Here is a 17,133-nt window from a genome sequence, read left to right as displayed (position 1 = left end):
AAGTTGTATGTGGCTCATTAGTTCCCATTAAAAATTAAAAATTTTCGATGGGGCTATTTCTTTATTGCAACTGCTTGCATGATAATCAATGCTATACATAAAAATGAACTCGAAGAAATTAAGGAGTAGGTACGTTAAAAATGCTCTTACTGGGATTTTTGAAAAAAAAATCCAATGTATTAGTAAAGATTATGGGGTATAATAATTTAGATTACCATAACTGTCTACCAAATAATTTTTAATACAGTACAAAATTTAATAAAACTTTGGCAAGAGAAAATCGACATGTTATAAAATTGTAATACAATTTGTAAAGAAATATCAAGTAACATATAGTGCTTCAAATAAATAAAAATGTGAAGATTGCGTGTAAAATGCAACGAACACAGGAAATCCGATTGTAAAACATTGCAGCTTCTTAAAGATGCAGCACAGCGCACTGCACTGGTGTCGTAAGCCAAATAACACAAAACGACAACTTTGTTGGTACACTTGCCTTTATTATGTTGGCTCACGGTTGGCACCCTGCCTTTATCTACACGCGATCATGAAGTGCAGTATGAACATTTTGGTTGTTTTTTTATTTATACATAGATCTCAGTGACCTCATTTTTCTACTTGGAATAATTTATTTGATATAACATTACTTTACTGTACACACTATTTATTGCAAACATAAAAGATACAACAAAATACTATTCAAAGATATATTTAATTTATTTAGACGCGATAGCACAACGGTTACAGCATTAGATTGTGGCTGTTTTGCGCTAGCGGTCGCAGCCGAGTAGAATTTTCCGTCTTCCCTAGAAGGACCGGACCAGGCATGCCTGATCAGGACTAGATAAGGCATGTAACGCAGATGATTGGTTTGGACCTGATCAGGGTGATATGAGATTTCCTGATCGGGTCCAGATCAGGAAATCTCATCTCATCCTGATCAGCCGGTTCGGTCCGGTCCTTTTAATAATTGTGTTTGCTCGCAAACGAAAAAAAAAACCGACTTCAATTACATCGACAAGTAATACAACGTAGATCGACGAAAACTTAGTCAAGCAACTACGCGTTATCAAAGATTACTCAAAAAGTAGTTATCAGATCTCGATAAAATTTATATGTGACCACATGATAAACATCAGCTTTCGATTAAATTAAAAATTATCAAAATCGGTACACCCAGTAAAAAGTTATTACGGATTTTCAAGAGTTTCCCCCGATTTCTCTGGGATCCCATCATCAGATCCTGGTTTCCTTATCACGGTACCAAACTAGAGATATCCCCTTTCCAACAAAAAAAGAATTATCAAAATCGGTACATCCAGTAGAAAGTTATGCGGTATAATACAAAGTAGGTCGACGAAAAAAGCGTCAAGTAAAAACGCATTATTAGATATAACTCGAAAAGTAGTTGTTAGATCTCAAATAAATTTAAATGGGACCAATTGGCACACACCACCTTTCGATTAAAACAAAATTTGTCGAAATCGGTCTACCCGGTCAAAAGTTCTGATGTAACATACATAAAAAAAAAAAAAAAAAAAGAAAAAAAAATACAGTCGAATTGAGAACCTCCTCCTTTTTTGGAAGTCGGTTAAAAAACACGTATTCTTGAAAAAATTGTTTAACAAAAAAAGCGAATTGATATTATAAATATGTTACTTAACATAATTATTATTATTTATTTATTTATTTATTTATTCTTAATGTACACCAAAATACAGACACATATAAAGAAAGATACAATACAAGATGTACAAAGGCGATCTTATCGCTAAATAGCGATTTCTTCCAGATAACCTTTGGGAACTGGACACGATACAGTAGCAGCGGTTAGAAGTGTGCACAAATTAAGGAGGAAAAATCAATAATAAATAGATAAAAACTACGATATGATACTTACATAATTATTAAAGAAAAAAAAAAAAAAAAAAAAAACATATAAATAAGTAAATATTTTAGTGTATACTATATAAAATACATATACACGCACATAGACATACATACACACATACATACATACACATATAAAAATATATACATATATACACACACACACATAAATATATATATATATGTACACTTAAAGTAAACTACAAATCGCGACAGTTATGACTTAATGAGCGACATATAATGCTTTTTAAGGCGTTGCTTGAAGCAAGCTTGTGTTGGAGCTTGTTTTATTGAGAGCGGAAGAGAGTTCCACAGACGGGCAGCATTAACAGTAAATGAATTGGAGTAGAATGGGGAGGAATTTTCAGAAGCAAATTGGATTCAGATCTAAGGGACCGCTCATGGGAATCGCAAAGAAACGTAAACCGTTCTTTAAGGTAATGAGGGGCATTAGGATTAAAAAGAACACAGTAGAGTAGAGTAAGTACATGGGTATTCCTGCGAAGGCGAATTGGGAGCCACTTGAGTTTACTGCGAAAATCGGAGACGTGGTCATATTTGCGAAGACCAAATATGAACCTTATACAGAGATTTTGAAGGCGCTCAAGCTTATTTAGTTGCTCCTCTTTAAGATCCAGAAAACACGTATCTGCATAGTCAAGGATTGGTAAAAGTAGTGATTGTGCCAGCGCAATTTTGGTAGGCAAGGGAAGAAAGTACTGGAGTCGACGGAGTGAACCAACGGCTGCAAACAATTTCCGGCTTAGCTCAGTTAATTGAGGTGACCAAGAGAGATGACGATCGAAAGTTATTCCTAGATTTTTCACTTTATCACTGACGTTCAAAACAACTTTGTTGAAGAGTACAGGAGGTAAAAGTAACCAATCAATGCTACTGACTAGTTTTGGACTACCCACGATAATCACTTGAGACTTAGCAGGATTAACTTTTAACCCGTACGCGTTACTCCATGTAAAAATAAGGTCCAAGTCATTATTTAGTTGCTGGATACTCGTGGGTAGATCAGCCAGCTTAGAGTGAGTGTATATTTGAAGATCGTCTGCATACAGGTGATAGAGAGAAGATGAGTTGGTAGTTACTGAATTTATAAATAAAGAAAAAAGAAGAGGAGACAACACGCCACCTTGCGGTACGCCAGCAAATACGTTAGCCCAGTCAGAGAAAGTATCATGAACTTGCAAACGCTGCCGACGCCCATACAAGTAACTTTGAAACCAGTCAATTACTGGTGGAGATATGTTAAAGGAACCTAACACAGACAACAGTATATCGAAGTCCACAGTATTAAAGGCATTACTAAAATCAAGTAAAGCCAGAACCGTAAGTTTTCGATCGTCCATTGCGTGTCTGATGTCGTCAGAGATTTTGACAAGTGCTGTTACCGTGCTATGACCCCTCCGAAACCCGGATTGAAATGGATTTAGAAGATTGTTTAAGGAAAGAAATGATGTTAACTGTTGGTGAACAAGACGCTCTAGAACCTCGGACAAGAAAGGTAGGATAGATATTGGGCGGAAATCGGAGAAGTCAGATGGATTGGATTTCTTAGGTAAAGGAATAATATGGGCGTTTTTCCAACAGGAGGGAAAAGTACTAGATGCGAAGGAATAGTTGAAGATATGAGTTAAGGCAGGAACGATATAGTCAATGATAGGAAGGATCATTTTTCGGCTAATGGAGTCACAGCCCACAGCATTGGAGCTGACAGCAAGTACATGCTCTTTAACACCACACTCAGATAATTGACTAAAGTTAAAAGATGAAAACACAAAAGGAGTACGTAAGGCTGAAAGTTTGGTAATAGTATTAGATTTAGTGGTACTATCGATAGTACATGAGTTAGTAAAGTAACTGTTAAGGCCATTAATGTCAATAGAATTTGTAGGAATGGATTGCTTGAATTTGCCAACTCCGAGTGACTTGAGGAATTTCCATACCTTGGCACAGTCTGCTTCCTCGAGGACAGATTTATGGATATGGCGTCGTTGTGCGTCTCTACAAGCCATGTTGCAGCGATTTCGAACCTTCTTATACCTCTCCAAATTTTGTGAGTTCGGATCGGACTTGTACCTCGCTTTAGCCCTGTTTCTCTGCTCCTGCAAAGCTTTGATCTCGTCGGTCAGCCAAGGAGCAGGAAGATGCTTGATACGAACAGGGCGTATAGGGGCGTGAATATCGAATAATTTGATGAGAAGGGAATTGAAATTTGATATTTTTTCATCAACCCCAGACGCGTTAAATACCGTCGACCAATCAATCCCGGCAGCATCCTCACGAAGTCTGTCCAAATCCATGCCACCAAAATTACGCTGCAGAAGGATCCTTGACTTTGCTCTAGGGGGTTTTAATTTATATGAAAGAAATATGAGATCATGGTAGGAGAATGCGTTGGCTGAGGATTGACCATGCTTTTCCACATGGTCAGGTGAAGAAACAAGAATAAGGTCTAGGAGGGATGGAGCACAATTAGGAAGGTAGTGGGTAGCTTGCAAGGGTAGGATATGCATATTGACGGAATTAACAAGGGAGTAAAGACGTGAAGATCTCCCGTCGCGTTTAAGGAGGCAGGTATTAAAATCCCCCATCACCACCGTATGGCTATAAAGAGGCGTATACATTTCCAGAAGGTTTTCAAATGAAGCAAAATAATCGACAGTGAGTGATGGGTTATAATATACGCCCAAAAGCAACTTGGTATGTGAAAGAGTGATTTCGACAAAGAGATGATCAGGTCCATGTCCGTCACAGGATATTGAATTACTAATGATTGTATAAGGAATATAAGGACGAAGGTAAATGGCAACGCCTCCCCCTGGCCGACCCATACGATCACTTCGTATGAGATGAAATCCAGGGAGGGAGTAGGAAGTAGAATGCAAGCAAGGTTTGAGCCAAGATTCAGATACCAAGATCGCATGAACATTTGAACTTTGAAATGTAGATAATAAGTCAGGATAGTGAGCAGGAATACTTTGCGCATTAATATGTACTATGTTTAGGTTTTTAGATACGTCGCGAAAGTGTGATTCGAGATTATCACTAAGAGATGGTAAGCTGTGGAAACTAGAGTCATTACTGTGTACTTCGGTAGAGGAAGAAAAGGAGTGAAAAGAGTTGTCGCTGTCATTAATTGCCATTGACGATAAATAAAATAAATTAAAATATGTACAATTATAAAAATAAAATAAATTTTAAAATTAATAAATGATTAAATATATAATAAATTAATATAAGCATGTAAATAAAAGATTATAAGCATCTAAGGTACCGTGCAAACGCCCGCCAGCTATTGGAGAAAAAAATATATACACTTAGTACATAACAAGTGAAAGACGATGACAGATTTAATAAAGCAAAACCACATAATTAATAAAGATCGAGAGAAAAATCATAATAAAAATTGATAAATAAAATTATAATAATAAAAAAAAAAAAGAAAAAAGAAAAAGAAACAATAATTAAATAATGTAGTAAGTATTTAGTAGTATATGCACTGCCGAAGCGTAGCGTAGTGGAAAGGAACACATGATATGATTTCCGAATCACTGACACATCTGTCATTGTCAGTGTCGAACAACAACAGTAGTAAAATTAAGAAGCCTAAGAATATGAAACAAAACAAACACGAATTATAAATATACCGTAAAGTAAGGATGTAAATAGAATGAAGTTAAACAAATTTTGGTAAATCTTTAGTTAAGTGGGCTCCAATTTATGGGGTCCTGGGGGAAGAGGGGGTGAAGGGAGGGGGGAGGGTGGGTTTTTTACCCCCCTCGTAGTGTGCTTTTCGCGTAAACCCCGTGGTTTCGAAGATATCGTGTTTGAAGTTTTGAGGTTAACTTTACGTGATTCAGAGATATTACAATACCTTAGAGCTCCGCGTCTGACTCCACCTTAACTCCGGTGCTGCGGGAAGTGCACTCATATGCTCTGTTCACCAACTTTCACACTTTATTTTCGAACAAATTTACGTAAAAACGATCTCGATTGCAAGATCAACAAACGATACGAACTGACGTTTAACGACTAACAAATAGACACCGTTGACCAAAATAAGGCGTCACTTAGCATTTCCTTTAAAACACAAAGCTTTAGATTAGGAAAAACCGAATTTCGGGACCGTGGGGGGAAGGGGGGGGGGCGCTACCCTTGGTACCACTGTCACACCTCAGAACCCCATGGTTATGGAGATATCCATGGTTAAAGTTTTGAGGTTAGAAGAAGAATTTCGAAAGTTAGAGGAACGCTTGGCTCCGGCGCTGCGGGAAGTGCAGCCCTTCCGCCCTTGCGTGCGAAAGCACGCTCACTCATGCTCCGTTCCGCAGCGGAGGCTGGTCGCCTTCGGCGACCAGCCTCAGCCGCTCCTCTACGCATTCGTTCGCGCGCTTTCGCACGGCGGGCGAGGGCTGCCCTCCCTCCGCGCCTCCGCGGCACAAAAAAAACACTCTAGGGGTAGGACAGACCAAGACCACGTGGACAGTGGGGTGCTCCGATTCGGTTTTGGGTATTTTTCGAATTTCTAAACCTATATTCTAGCACGCAATGTTACTAATTTTATTAGAATATTATGTCTGACGCGTTATTTTGTTTAAAAGTGTCGATTTGTCAGTCGTTAAGCGTCAGTTCGTATCGTTTGTTGATCTTGCAATCGAGATCGTTTTTACGTAAATTTGTTCGAAAATAAAGTGTGAAAGTTGGTGAATGGAGCATATGAGTGCACTTCCCGCTGCACCGGAGTTAAGGTGGAGTCAGACACGGAGCTCTAAGGTATTGTAATATCTCTGAATCACGTAAAGTTAACCCCAAAACTTCAAACACGAAATCTTCGAAACCACGGGGTTTACGTGAAATGCACACTACGGGGGGCTAAAAACCCCACCCTCCCCACCTCCCTTTACCCCCCCACCCCCATTTCACCCCATAAATCGGAGCCCACTTAACTAACGAATGACCCAAATTTTTGTATACCGCCACAAGAAAATAAAGAACAATGCTGAAAGGTATACAATTAATAATAACAATAAAATATAACAAGGGGAAAATAGAAAAAAAAGTCTTAAGGTATTACTTTTGTTTTGCGATTCTTCTCGTGCGCGAGGCCGGTCTCTTTAGGTCGACAGTCTTGGTCGATGCGGTCTTCTCAAGCAACGGAGATTTCTGAGGTGTTGAGCAGGAGATGCCTTCAAGGTCTGAGAGGCACTCGGCTTTGTGACGTACACCATTCGCCGCAATAATATGTATGATGCCATCTCGAGTCCAGCAGTTGACTACTCCAAAGCGTTGTCTTGCCTCTAAGAAGACCTCATGACGAGACCTGGTCAAAAACTCGGACAGAGTAATCCCGGTACCCTTAAGCTTAGTCTTGGCAAACCATACCATATCGTGAACTGCGACATCCGTAAATTTGACAACAACCGGTCTGGGCTTTTTGTCTAAGGGACGACCTAGGCGGTAACATGTCTTAATGCTGGTACTTGCAAAATTTGTGAGATTGAGATGGTCCGCAGCAATGATAGTAATTTTAGTTGTTAAATTTTCAGATTTCTCTTCTGGGATGCCATGTATTAGGAGCATTTTGCGCCTGTTCCTCATTTCAAGGCGATCCAAGTCCTTAGCCAAAACCTCGACCTGCCGCTGTAAAGCATTCAATGCCGAAATAACAAATTCCTTGAATGAAGCGAACTGTGAAGCCAACGAAGATGTAGACTGTGGCGAGTGATTCTGCGTTCCCTTCTGCATATCCTTCTCAAATTCGTTCATTCTATTGTTGAACGACACAGCCAATGATGAAATTGAATCCTTGATGGAGTCCATTGTTAGTGGTATAGTGAAAATTCAATGTGGACAATATTAGCTGGCAGGTAGCACGGTATGATATTACATAAAATGCATTCAAAGTCCGACTAAATAAAGTTTATTAAATTATTTTCGATTTAAAATTAAGAGCACTATAAAAGTATGTGTTGACACTTTAACTTCTACCCGCCGAAAAGTTATTATGATATTTATTTCCGTTTATTTTTTTCAATGTATTATTTATGTATGTTTTTACTTTAGATATTAATTATTTTTATTTATTTTTATGTTATTAATTAATTATTACTATTTATTAAATTTTATTTATTAACTTCTAATAATTAACTACTATTTAACTATTTACTATTACTTACGACTACTCAACTGTGTAAAAATGGACTCCCTGCTAGACTGTCCTTATAACTGTATGTATACCAAAGGCGGTTAAAAACATTAATAGCGCGATTCAGGCTCAGTTCGCGTAATTTCTTTCAGGCTCTCCTGATCTGGACCGGACCGGGTCCTGATCCAGTATGCCTTACCATACTTGATTATATTTTACATCAGGCTATCCTAATCTGGACCGGACTGGGTCCTGATCCAGTATGCCTTACCATACTTGATTATATTTTACATCAGGCTATCCTGATCTGGACCGGACCGGGTCCTGATCCAGTATGCCTTACCATGCTTGATTATATTTTACATCAGGCTATCCTAATCTGGACCGGACCGGGTCCTGATCCAGTATGCCTTACTATACTTGATTATATTTTACATCAGGCTATCCTGATCTGGACCGGACCGGGTCCTGATCCAGTATGCCTTACCGTACTAGATTATATTTTACATCAGGCTATCCTTGTCTGGATCAGACCTGGTCCTGACAGAGCTTGCCTGATCTGGCATGCCTCATTCTATCCTAATCCGGTCCAGATACATGATCTGGTTAAGCCTGACCTTTTTTCTAGTCGGGAGGTTCGATCCCCGCACATGTCGTACAATTGTATTGGCCATACAGATGTTTGTCATGGTCTGAGTGTTTGTGCTTCTGTATTATGTGAGTTTCCGGATCCCCGACACAGGAGTAAATCCTAGCGAGGGCCATTGAGTGTGAAGTGCTTATTTATTTTTTAATTATTAATGTGTATAAATCTGCAAATGTGACCTTATCGCTTGTAAAAATCCATTCAAGACAACATTTATTGGATAAGTAATTTAAGAATTCCTGGGAGAAAGCGCAAACAAAAAGCGCAAAACAAATAGATACACTTCTGTACATATAATATTATACATAAATTAAATATGCATACACACATACAGTATTAAAATGTACATATTTAATACAAATATAAAATGCATACATTCTTTTTAATTAAAATTTAAAAAAATAAGTTTCATACTTTAATTGTATGTTTTCAAGTACCTATATAAAATATTATTAGATATTTTTTTAATATCATATCAAAAATCGACCGTTCCAGCGGGGATCGAACCTGCATCTCCGACTGACCATGTCGGTGCTCTAGCCAATTAAGCTATGGAACGACATACTCGCTAGAACTTACTATAGATGGCGCCACGGTCGCTTAGACCGAATATAAAATCATCATATCAAAAAAATTTCGATCTATTAAGTACATCTTACTGGAACCGTCGATTTTTGATATGATATTAAAAAATGTTTAGAATTTCCTAATGTGTGGGTAACACAAAAATAAAATTGTACAAATTATTAGACATATTATAAAAGTTTAGTAATAAAAGTTTTTTACATAAAATAAATAAATCGTTGTTATGAAGAATTTATCTTTTACCTATAATCCAACGTCTACGTAATAGTTTAACCGAATCCTTTATTTACTTCAGTAGTAAAATCATAACCGCATTATTTTGACATTGACAAACAAAAGCGACTCTTACAACTGAGGCTCTGACTTTGTTACTTTGAAGGGCTTATCAAAATCCAGATTTAACTAATCCTTTTGTTTGAAATTAATTAAATTTAATAGGAATTTATAGGTATAGTATTTATTATAATGTCTCAACTTTACAAAAGGATAAAATGAACTACATGTAGGGACAAATGTATTTATAAACCATTTAAATTTCTTGTTTGAAATAATAGTGTGCTTTAGATTCAAATATAATATGATATCAAGACAATCGATTGCAATTAGCAGTTCCGTAATTAATTTATTTAACTTTAAATTACGCAAAAATACAAATGTATACATATGCCCAGATTGTAATGTGGTCAAGTAAATCACAATAAAAAATATCCTTATAGTATTTATTATTGCGCGATAAACATAATAATCTACTCGTAATAGAGAAATAATTTGGTATCCACAGAGGTGCAGCGTACAGATTAACCTGCAACCCCTCTCTTACACGAAGAAAGATACCCATGCCATAGGACGTTACAAGTTATTATAACCAATCGAGACATTTTTCATTATTAATTAAATTTTAATAGTACGCCTATTGATAGTGACAAAAAGCACAAATGATTTTGTCAATTGCACGTGGGATGGAGAATATACGAAGGAGATTAGCGGTGAGTGAAACCAATACTGGAAATTAGTCGAGTTTCATGTCGGGAACGAATGCGATTCGAAAGTACTTTCGAATCAAACCCAATCTTTCATACCAGAACCATGCAATATTGTATTTCATAGATTAACGATGAATGGACGGTACCAACGAAAGTAGCCAATACGAAATATTTCAAGCGATAACAGCTAATACATCGTACAAACCAAACATTTTACTTCAATTCACAATAGTCACGCAAACAACATCTGTTCCGGCAAATATTCGAGTATTAGGTGAGATTTCGTCCATTACAGTCGGTAAAATCGGCTGACCATCTGCGCCTAAATGAGGGTTAACACGCCGGAAACGGTCACGCTTATTTTATAAACCTCAATTGAATGTTTGCCATCTTTGTATGATTAGATTGATTCAAATACATTCATCTAATAAGCCATTGCAAATAAATATTTAAATAAATTAAAAATATCTGATAGTTAAAAAATCACAAAAATAGGCCAAAAATCATAAATATTATAAACAGTTATTTTAAATTAATATAAATCATGCTATAAAACGATAAGTTCGTCATTTGTAATAATGATGGTAATTTGATATATTTTATTTTTGCATTTGATGTACAGTATAGGTACAATATACGGTGTGTGGTTACGGCAATAAAGAATATAGCCACCCCCTCTCTTTCCGTGGGTGGCGTAAGTGGCGACTAAGGAATAACAAAGTTCCACTACCACCTTGGAACTTATAAAGCCAACCGATGGCGGGATAACCATCCGTCAAACGGTGGCTTTGAAATACACAAGCCGAAGACGGACAGTCTTCGGTGCGGCAAAGCCAATCTTGCGGTCACCAACCCGCCTGCCCAGTATGGTGACTATGGGCAAAACACATGAGTTCACGCCATAATGTCTTGCGCGAACTTGGGGAGGCCTATTTCCAGCAGTGAGAAAAATTTAAGCATTTCTTTTATCATAATTATATTGAGTCTTCTTTTTCTCATGGACTGTCACACGTTAGCTAGATTTAAAATATAACATTTTTTCACAGTAAATATGCTACAAATATAATGCAGAGGGTATTTTGATTTTATAATTTGTGTAATTAAATGTTTTAATGTATTACAAATCCTACAAAAAAGGAAATTAAATATGCCATTGTACAAGTACATTTGTAATTTGCTAAGCCTCAGATTATAATGTTGTTCTCTCTTTTTCTTTTGTTTTTTATTTTAATATTAGAGAGTGAAATAAAAATTAACAACGAAAAGTAAATTAGTTCCAAAAGAAAAATAAATAATTTGTGAACAATTATTTTAGTCTTCAAAAGTTTTGACCTTAATTATGACTTTTAATTAGAAATCAACAGGGAGAAAGTGAGCTAATGTAAACTGTAACTTCAATAACAATGGCCGCTATCTATACCTTACCCTTGACTAGACTATCTGAAGCAATTATCTTTTTCTTCAACAACGATTCTTTGAATGACAATTAAAGATTAGTTATTTCAAAACTATCTACTACAAACAAAATTACTAGTCGGGCTTTATGTTCGATAATACGCGTAGTTTTCTACTGCGATTTTCTTAACTATAAGCACGAAATGTATTTTAATGTTAATGCAATGCTAACAGTTACAGGTTTTATCAGAGCTCATGACGAGCGGCTTGTGTAGAAGCAGCGTAGGTACTTGTGGTTATATGTCATTTGTTCTAATACATTTTCATACACTGGACTATTTTACTTCTAACTTGGCATATTGCAATAAAACTAGGAGTTCTGTTTACACAACATGTGTTCCACATCAAACGTCATTTTATATATCTATCTCGCGCTATCTATAACGCGAAGATAAGCTTAAAATGGATTAATGAAAACCCTTAATCAAAATGCATCAGCATGAAACAAGGGGTGGCCGGTTTTTGCTAAATATCCGTGACAATTACAGTAACGATATAATCCCGAGCCCCGTGTTTGTCTAACCCGATGCTTCGGGGTTCATGATAAACAAACATGTTCATATAATTAATTTAATAAGTTCCTTTTTTTGTACGTTCGTTGCCAGTAACAATCAACGTTTGTTTTAATTAATTGAGCTTAAATAAACTTGCTTTTAAATCGTCGTGTTGTTGTTTTCTGTATTAAATATTATGTTATTATTTTGTTACAATGCTAATTATTTTCAGCTAGAATAAATTACTGCACGTTTTTTAACACCGCATAAAAATATTCTATCCAAAGAAAAATCTGTAAAACGGGACTATAATAAGAGATAAGCAAATAGAATTTGTTACATAAAAATTACGCTTAATATTCGTTGGGTTCGCATGGTTAGGTTTCAATAATTCTCCTTTTTACAATATAAAAATGATTTATATACAAATACAGTTCAAAGAGCACCTAAGCGTGGCCATAATTTACAATAAATAATATTCTACGTGGAAAAGAATTATTTCCAATACGCAGTTATTTAATTGTATTCATCAGTTAGTAATACTTTTCCTTGACGTTGTTTAAGTGCTCACGAAAGGTAGCATGCAAGACGAGTCTATCAAAGTAGCTCTTTTATTTGAACGAAGTCAAATTTAAAAATGGGCTGGGAATATCTTTTCATGTGAAATGTGATCTATTAGACCTACAGAATAAGATATACAGACCATTTGAAGGAACATAACGTAGTTAAGAGTCAAACGCTCTGTATATAACTGTAGCATTTCAATTTTCTTAACCGGTACTCGTATTTTATCAATCATGGCGGTTCGGTTGGTACAAGATGGCGCCAAATCCCTCACATTCAATAAAGAGCAGAGCTCAGCTGTACAGAAAAAGTTTAATCTTTCTTGAGTGATGAGTGAAACACTCTCGTGTGACGGGTGATTTTGTCTAGATAATTATGAAGATTTTTTAATCTCGATCAATACAATAGTTGTAATTGTACTACAATGTACTTTACTTCAGAAAAAGCATTAATATTCTGCATATTACAATTTATTCAATAAGCAATTGTCGTAGAAAACGTTTGTCGTGACAAAATGTATTCTTATTAAATAATATTGGCATGTAAGTACATGTATACTGTTCTCTTACATGACTATGTATACAGTTATCATAACAAAGTAAAAGTAATGAGAACAATACAGTTTCACGCTTATTATTTAACATAGATATTATCAAAAAAAAAAAAAAAAAAAAACGACTTGCTAGACGAACTACCTAGACTACGTTTATTTACAACCAGGTGTGCCCGCGACTTCGTCCGCGTGGAATTAAACAAAAAAGTTTTTGTTCAGTTCTCAGAGTTATAAAATAAATAAATTTCTAAAATAAAGTAGCCTAAGTTACTCCTTACTACATCATCCACCAGTAAAAGTCCTGTTGAAATCGTTTATTTTAATATTACAAACAGACACTTCAATTTTATTTATTTGTATAGATAACGATTATAGATATATAACATAACGATTTAACGTTTATTATTTTTATTCTTTTACTTTGCAGTGTATTAAAGAATGCCTTGAAAATCCGTACATATTAGGAAAACTCCAATTGATCCGTCCAACTGATGTCATTAGCAGAAAAAGTGCTTTGGAGAAGAGATTCTGTTGTTATTTACAACTGCTACAAAATAATTTTTATAATACAATAAGTAAAATTCAGGTGTTTATAAAACTGTTCGGTTTCCTAGCCATAAATTAATTATAGTTTTCATCATTCCTGTAAGATTTCCCAACGGACTTTGCCTTTTATAACTTGCCATCAATTTGTCATAGACGAAGCGATAAATTTTTGATATCGGTTTCGCTACTGACCGCTATTTTATTATTGGAAATCTTTTATGCATTGATATGAATCGATATTCTTGGCAACGGGCTTTAGATTCTTTACATATTTATTTAATACAAGATGTCTCTTGCGTTTGTGCTCGTGATGATGTTGATATTAACTGTATAAAATTTAAGTTTTATAATAAAATGTTCGTTTCTTGCAAATAATGATTGAGTAGTTGCATAGTAATTTATTTACAGAGTTACTATAAAATTAAAATAATATTAAGTTTATATTTATTTAGTTTATATTTTGTCATATATTTTTTTCTTAGTGTAGCATATATTTTTAACCGACTTCCAAAAAAGGAGGAGGTTCTCAATTCGACTGTATTTTTTTTTTATGAATATATGTTACATCAGAACTTTTTCCCGGGTGGACCGATTTCGACAATTTTTTTTAATCGGAAGGTGGTGTGTGTCAATTGGTCCCATTTAAATTTATTTGAGATCTAACAACTACTTTTCGAGTTATATTTAATAATGCGTTTTTACTTTTTTTTTTTTTTTTTTTTTTTTATAACGATATATATCCACGGGCTTATAATGCCCGTGCTCTTGTTATTCCAATTATTTGTTTGTTACTCTCGATAACTTGGCACCTACATATGCAACTTAGAGACTAATTAAACTAAGCTTAGTATCACTAATCCTACGTGAGTCCACCGACCAAAATTTAAAGTTATGCTATCTTAATTTACTTATATATATAATTACTACTATTTATTATTACTTTTTCCTTTTCTTCACTTTTATCTTACAATTGTCCAGGGGTAGAAGCTGTGTACATTTCTTGAAATTTTTGTATTTATACTGTTATTTTTATTATCTAAGTTTATATTTACACTTATATGCTAGTTATCATATATGTACACTTATTTCCTAGTTACCTTATATATACACTTATGGCCTACTGGCCTACTTACAATATACACTTAGCCTAGGTTACTGTTAGTAAGTTTTTTTTTTTTTTTCATTTTTTGTTTCTTTTTTATATATATTCTTATATATTTATCACCATATATGTATTTTTTTTTAAATTAATATTATATAATTAATCTTAATTAATTTGTTACACATGTTAAGTATAAATAATTTGTACACGTTATGTTATATGTAATTAATCCTATTTAATTTAGTAATTATTATTTATATTTATATAATTAATCGTATTTAATTTAGCACTTAGTACTTATGTTTATATACACACTATTTATTTATTCAACAAGTGTCTTCACACGTCAATAGTTTTCAACATGTCGAGCACACTCTCAGTGACGGCGGCATCTCTGTGATGAATCGCCATCTTGAGACTGTGCTCGAGTATTTTCTTATCCGCGGTCTCCGCTGCCCTCGCCACAAAGCGACCAATTGCGTCGTCACGGTCGTCGGTGTAATAGACACAGGTGTTGGTGTGTCTAGTCACCGCGACTACAGCGTGCGAAACGCTGTCGTGGATCCTGAGCCTCCTCGCCTTCGTCTGGAGGACAATGACGTCCTCGTAGGTCTGGCCCTGCGCCTCGTGGATGGTTAAGACGCGCGATCCCTCCCCGGATCCGTATCCCTGGTCAGTCAGCAACCTCTTCTCCTCTTGCGTAAAGACCAGGTATAAGGTTCGGTCTCTTCTTGCAGGAATACGCGCGCCCGTGAGGCTCTCCACTCGCAAAGATCGGATCTTTGGGCTTGAGCTGTATACGTCTTTATAAACTTCGCTGATGGCAAGGGCTACGTCTTTGGGATTTCGATGCGTGCATGACAACTCGCACGAGATGGTTGTTATCCGGGTTGGTCTACAGTACCGCATTTCGAACAGGTTGTCCCTGTCGATGTACGGCAGCTGGTTTATGTCTCCGATAAGGACTACCTTCTGAGCTCCCGATAGTCGGGCGGCCATTACTATGGCTCCGAAGTGGTTCATGAGGGCCTCGTCCACCGTTAGGCGGTTGATTTTTGAGCCCTCGTTGAACCCATTAACTAGAACGGAGGCCATAGTGCGCACCTTTTGCTTGGCTTTGTTGCCGTAGCGGTGCGCCAGTTTTTCTTTTAAGTCTTTGGCCGCCTCGACTGTGGTCGTAATCACGACCTCCGTGTCCTCATCGAAGTCCCCGACTATGCGAGTTGTCTTGCCGCATCCCGGTACCCCGTTTATCCACTCCAGTGATGGTAGTCCCCAGGGCACGGTCGGTAAGCCGTCCCGGTCGCCCGAGATGGTTTTCGCCATCCGTAGCATCCGGTCCCCCAGCATTACTTTCGTGCATCTGGCCACTACCACCACTGGGTCCCCTTCAGGTGTTTCGAAGGCTTGTGGCTCCTCGTCATTCCCCTCCGACTCGACTGCGCTCACGAAGCTTGCTGTGCTGTTATATGCTGCCATATACCTACCCGACATCTTGCCCTTGAGTATTTGTCGGGTTTCACTGTTGTATATGGCCGCTTCGGCTTCCTCGAGTTCCACCTCCAGTAATCTTTGGTGATCGTACTGGTAGGCCTGCATGATCTTTTTGCAGGTGGCCAGGCTTACCTCGCGGTTTGCCTTTATTATCGCCAGGAACTCGATTAGGGCGTTCTCCGCATGTTGTAGCGGTGTGGAGGCAGGTCGAAGTCTCGGCGGTGTTACATGTCCCATGTCGGCCTTAGTACGAGCGGCCGGTGACGCCTCCGGGTGCCTCGGACTATTGTCTCTGGTGAACCTGCTCAGCGCCGCCGATTGCCGCTCACCCTGTCCAGCCTTTTTGGGAGAGAGGTGATGCGGGAGCTTGCCTGGTTTTGGGGAGATGGTTGCGTGGATAAAGGTCGCCAATGGCATCGAGCTCGGCTTAGGTTCAGGTGTGGCCTTTGCCTTAATTCGCTCTACCTTCTGGGTCTCGATCCGTTGTTGTAGGCGCTCCGAGCCGCAGAGCGTGGACTCGTCGTCGGCCGGAGATGCAGGAGGTGTTGGTGTTATGGATTTCGGTCTTAGATATCCGAGATCCTCCCCCCTGTCTTCGTAGACTATGACCTCACTGTACTTGGAGGCCATTAGGCAACCGTACCTATCAGATACGTCACCT

General features: G+C 37.2%; 1 protein-coding gene and 1 long non-coding RNA gene across 2 annotated transcripts; one reads left to right on the top strand and one right to left on the bottom strand.

The window, feature by feature from the left end:
- Window positions 1-3,571: 3,571 nt before the first annotated feature.
- On the bottom strand, window positions 3,572-5,048 carry LOC123661236. Its single transcript, XM_045596223.1, has 2 exons — window positions 3,849-5,048; window positions 3,572-3,631 (listed from the first exon to the last, which is right to left on the bottom strand). Exons 1-2 carry the CDS (start codon window positions 5,046-5,048, stop codon window positions 3,572-3,574), a joined length of 1,260 nt encoding a protein of 419 aa, XP_045452179.1.
- A 1,821-nt stretch (window positions 5,049-6,869) lies between these two features.
- LOC123661041 lies at window positions 6,870-7,903 on the top strand. The gene is made up of 2 exons (XR_006744277.1): window positions 6,870-7,381; window positions 7,452-7,903. It is a non-coding gene; the product is annotated as an uncharacterized LOC123661041 (long non-coding RNA).
- The last annotated feature ends 9,230 nt before the right edge of the window (window positions 7,904-17,133 follow it).

Source organism: Melitaea cinxia, chromosome 16, assembly GCF_905220565.1.
Source record: "Melitaea cinxia chromosome 16, ilMelCinx1.1, whole genome shotgun sequence".
Taxonomy (NCBI): domain Eukaryota; kingdom Metazoa; phylum Arthropoda; class Insecta; order Lepidoptera; family Nymphalidae; genus Melitaea; species Melitaea cinxia.
Note: the sequence above shows the minus strand (reverse complement) of the source record. Positions and strands in the feature narration are given on the sequence as shown.